The sequence below is a fragment of the Etheostoma cragini genome, chromosome 2, assembly GCF_013103735.1.
Source record: "Etheostoma cragini isolate CJK2018 chromosome 2, CSU_Ecrag_1.0, whole genome shotgun sequence".
In the NCBI taxonomy this organism is placed as follows: Eukaryota; Metazoa; Chordata; class Actinopteri; order Perciformes; family Percidae; genus Etheostoma; species Etheostoma cragini.
In genome coordinates this window covers 28906919-28910536 of record NC_048408.1, presented here as the reverse complement: position 1 = coordinate 28910536, position 3618 = coordinate 28906919, and the positions used below count along the sequence as shown (strand labels likewise).

General features: G+C 44.4%; 1 protein-coding gene across 1 annotated transcript in view; it reads right to left on the bottom strand.

Moving 5' to 3' along the window:
* LOC117962230 (rho-related GTP-binding protein RhoU-like) overlaps positions 1 to 1859 on the bottom strand; it is a 3044-nt gene extending 1185 nt beyond the window's left edge. Inside the window, exons 1-3 of the mRNA XM_034901401.1 lie at positions 570 to 1859; positions 291 to 349; positions 110 to 139 (exon numbers count right to left, since the gene is read on the bottom strand). Of these exons, the coding sequence (XP_034757292.1) occupies positions 110 to 139; positions 291 to 349; positions 570 to 840 (360 nt within the window). The 5' untranslated portion in view covers positions 841 to 1859. The remainder of the gene's footprint in view (positions 1 to 109; positions 140 to 290; positions 350 to 569) is intronic.
* Between the last annotated feature and the right edge of the window lie 1759 nt (positions 1860 to 3618).

Genomic DNA, 3618 nt, shown 5'->3' with positions numbered 1-3618 from the left:
AAGCAGGCTGCTGGAGGGGGAGGGGGAGGGGGGGCAAAAACACAAATACACCAAGAACTGCACGTGTTAAAGAGTAACAGCTAATAGTTATTTATCAGTCATGACTTACATTGATTGGTCCATCGACCAGCCCCCATTTCTATAGTGACAGAACAGGAATACAAACAGATGAGTAGCTGAGTGGTTAGAGTGCGTGCACCTGTTATGCAACTGCCACAGGCTCAGGTTTGTTAAGTGTTAGCTTGTTTATTCAGGATAATATTTCAACTCTGAAAGAGAGTGCAGCTCACCTGTCCAGCCATGTCCCAGAGCTGCAGCCTCACTGGTTTTCCGTCAACCACAACCATCACTGAGAATATAAAGAAATTAAAGAATAAGCTACATCAGTCTCTCTATGAGGTAAATAAAAGTGGCCGTGGACATAATCTTTAGGCTTTAAAACGGACAACATGGCATCTAACCAATTTAAAGAACAACTAATTCGACAAAAGCTTTAAATGTTAACTTCCAGGTGTGCGTAAAACCTGTGCGTAAAGCTCATAATCAGCTACATTGATGTCAGACATTACCGGTAAAGTTGTCAAACGCTGTTGGAACATATTGTGTCGGGTATCCGTTGGTGGTGTAGCTGACAACGAGGCTGGTCTTGCCCACTGCTCCGTCTCCAACCAGGACGCAGTTCACCTTGCGCTCAGGTGCGGAACCGGACCGCCGGCGCTTCGCGTTCAGAGGGAAGTCCCGGTTCTTTAAGCGCCGAACTTGGACCGGGGGACTGTCCAGGCCGCACATCGGTTCCGACACACGACATGGCTTTTGCTTCCCGACATCCTGAGGAAGCATGGCTCTGCTATCAGACAACCAAGGATTTATTTTCTGTAGGTTCAGAATCGTTGGAGACTTCCTGTGCGCTCCATCTCCATGACAGCTCGCGCGTTTCTGCTGCTGTTTACGTGTGTAAAAGGGCAAAACATGAGCATAAAGCGCCTCTGACGATATTTAGCAGTGTTTGGTGAGAACCGTGGCAGAGAGTTGAAGCGCGCCGTGGCACAGCCGTCGGGTTTCTCCGCTCAGCAGGAGCTCCTGATTGGCATTCTCCCTACATCTGCTGTGGCACTGTGATTCCTAAGAGGCTTACCGAGCAGAGCACCATATGAGGCTCCAGAGATTTCCAAGTGAAATTAACTAAGCTTACTAGAAACCTTTATCCCTTGGAGTGGATCATACAGCATGTCTACCACTTAAGCCAATTATAAGATAGTAAAATAGGCCTCTAAACTTTCATGTTGATTGCTGATTTGTGCATTTTGTTGAGTATATTTCTGCAACAAGAGGGGCCAACATTAAATAATAAGTACATTTTAATCCCTTTTAACTCACAAAAACCCATGGAGAGGGATTACATGCAGTGCAGCTGTCTACCAACCGTTTTTGTTTTAAAGAGATTATATTTAACTGTGAAGATCTTCCCAGATTGAGATCCTTGAGACAAAATCTAATCCTTTTGGCCGAGTAGGCTGCATCTGAATAATGGCAAAATACACGAGTTACATTTCAATAATACAAATACAGTACATATTGTGGATTTTGTTTCACTTTATCACTTTGACTCACTGCTTCGGTCCTAAAACATCCATCCATTCAAACAGGCCCGTGTTTCACCTCCACCAGGCTGAAGATTGGATCATGTGGGGCGGTGATGTGTAGGACCGACGCCCCCTAGCGGTGGAATCACGACAGCTGTGGGGACTGAAGACGGAGGAGCGGATGCAACATGAATCATCAATCACATGACAAGAGAGAGAGAGAGACAGAGAGAGAGAGAGAGAGAGAGAGAGAGAGAGAGAGAGAGAGAGAGAGAGAGCTAGAGAGCCTGGAGCTAAGAATAGATATATACATCAAAAGAGAGAAGAGGCTGCAGTAAACAAGCCAACAAGGAAGGGGAAAAAAGATTTGGGGTTGATTGTGTCAAAAAGAATGAGTAACACCAACAAAATACACAGCTTCATAGTTTCTATACCTAATGCAGCTATTTAGTGGTCTCTGACATGTGAGGGAATGTAATGATGTGGGGTTGTCTCTACAAATGCAACCCTTTTGACACGATGAAGAACTTTCCTCTTTCCTCTTGTTAAGGTGTGCACGCCTCTGGAACCGCTTTCTTCAGCATCTCTGGACCCTTCAAATCTCTGAAACAGACGGGACTTCTCGGTTATTTGACAGTTAGCTGCTCTTTCAGGCATCCGCCATAGCCATCCTGTGCAATTTATTGCCTTTTACATTAGATATTAGGGGAATTATTTTACATAACATGTCAATGAAGAATGAAGAATTTAATACACAAATATGCCGGTTTTACAGACCTTGCAGTTGTCATGTAGGAACCTCAGTCACTGAAGAAGAGCCCTGATATATTAAAGTAATGTTGTTTTATTCTCTCATTGCAGAGCAAGGCGAGCAAAAACAATCATAAAACTGAGAAAGCAGTGTGTGTGTGTGTGTGCGTCTGTGCCCGTGTGTGGGTGTGGGTGTGTGTGTGGGTGTGTGTGTGTGTTAAGCCATTTGTACCCTTAGTTCATGAAGAAATGTGACTCACAGGTTGCATATAAGAACTAGATATAACCTTCGAAAGTGGATGCTTGTGCCTCTCCTTCCATTTGAAGGTGTGAGGCATCAGCAGGGAGAGAATTAGTGTGTGTGAGTGTGTGTGTGTGTGTGTGTGTGTGTGTGTGTGTGTTTGTGTGGGAGGCAGAATGTGTTGCCATGCATTAAACAGCACCTAAATAACACCCATGAGTGGGAGTGAAACCATACGCACAAGCAAAGAATCAGACACCTTTTTTCTCTCTCTCTCTCTCGCTCTCACTCTCACACACACAAACACACACACACACACACACACACACACGCACACACACACACACACACACACATCAGCTCCACCATGTGCAGATGCCAGCGTGTCATTAAATCCTTAAATCGTCAGTCTATCCAAATGTCTACCTTACCCTGCTGTTATCCAATGAAACCAGCACATTTAGTTCGGGTTATATTTGCATCTGAGATTGATTTATTTACTAAAACAATCCATGTTTTCTCCACTTCTTACTCCAGACTGTTGTCTGCAAAACACAACGTTTATTTCTTATAAAAAGTAATACTGTGGACCAAGACACTTGGCACACCCAAAAAAAATCCACATCTCAAACTGAAGTTGTTCCTTGTAAGGAAAGAAAGAAACAGAGAGCGTCAAATCTGCTGAAAATACTCTTTAACCAGGCGCTGACGTTGCTGCTTAACGGGATTAACGAAAGAGTCAGAGTGAAAAACAACAGAGATCTAGAAAGACTGTGAATGGAGACATCAGGCTGCCCCTGCTCCAGAAGCTGGCACAAAACCCATAAACCCTGTCAACACACACACACACACACACACACACACACACACACACACACACACACTCTTCTCCTCATGTACAAACAGTCTCCCTCCTCCTCTTCCAACATCTGATAAACTAGACACCTAATCAGAATCTTTGAGGGACCCCGGGCCTCCTATTGGAGTTCTCAGACCGGGCAAATACATTAACTCAATTTAGAGTTTAGGATTAAGGACCCACCC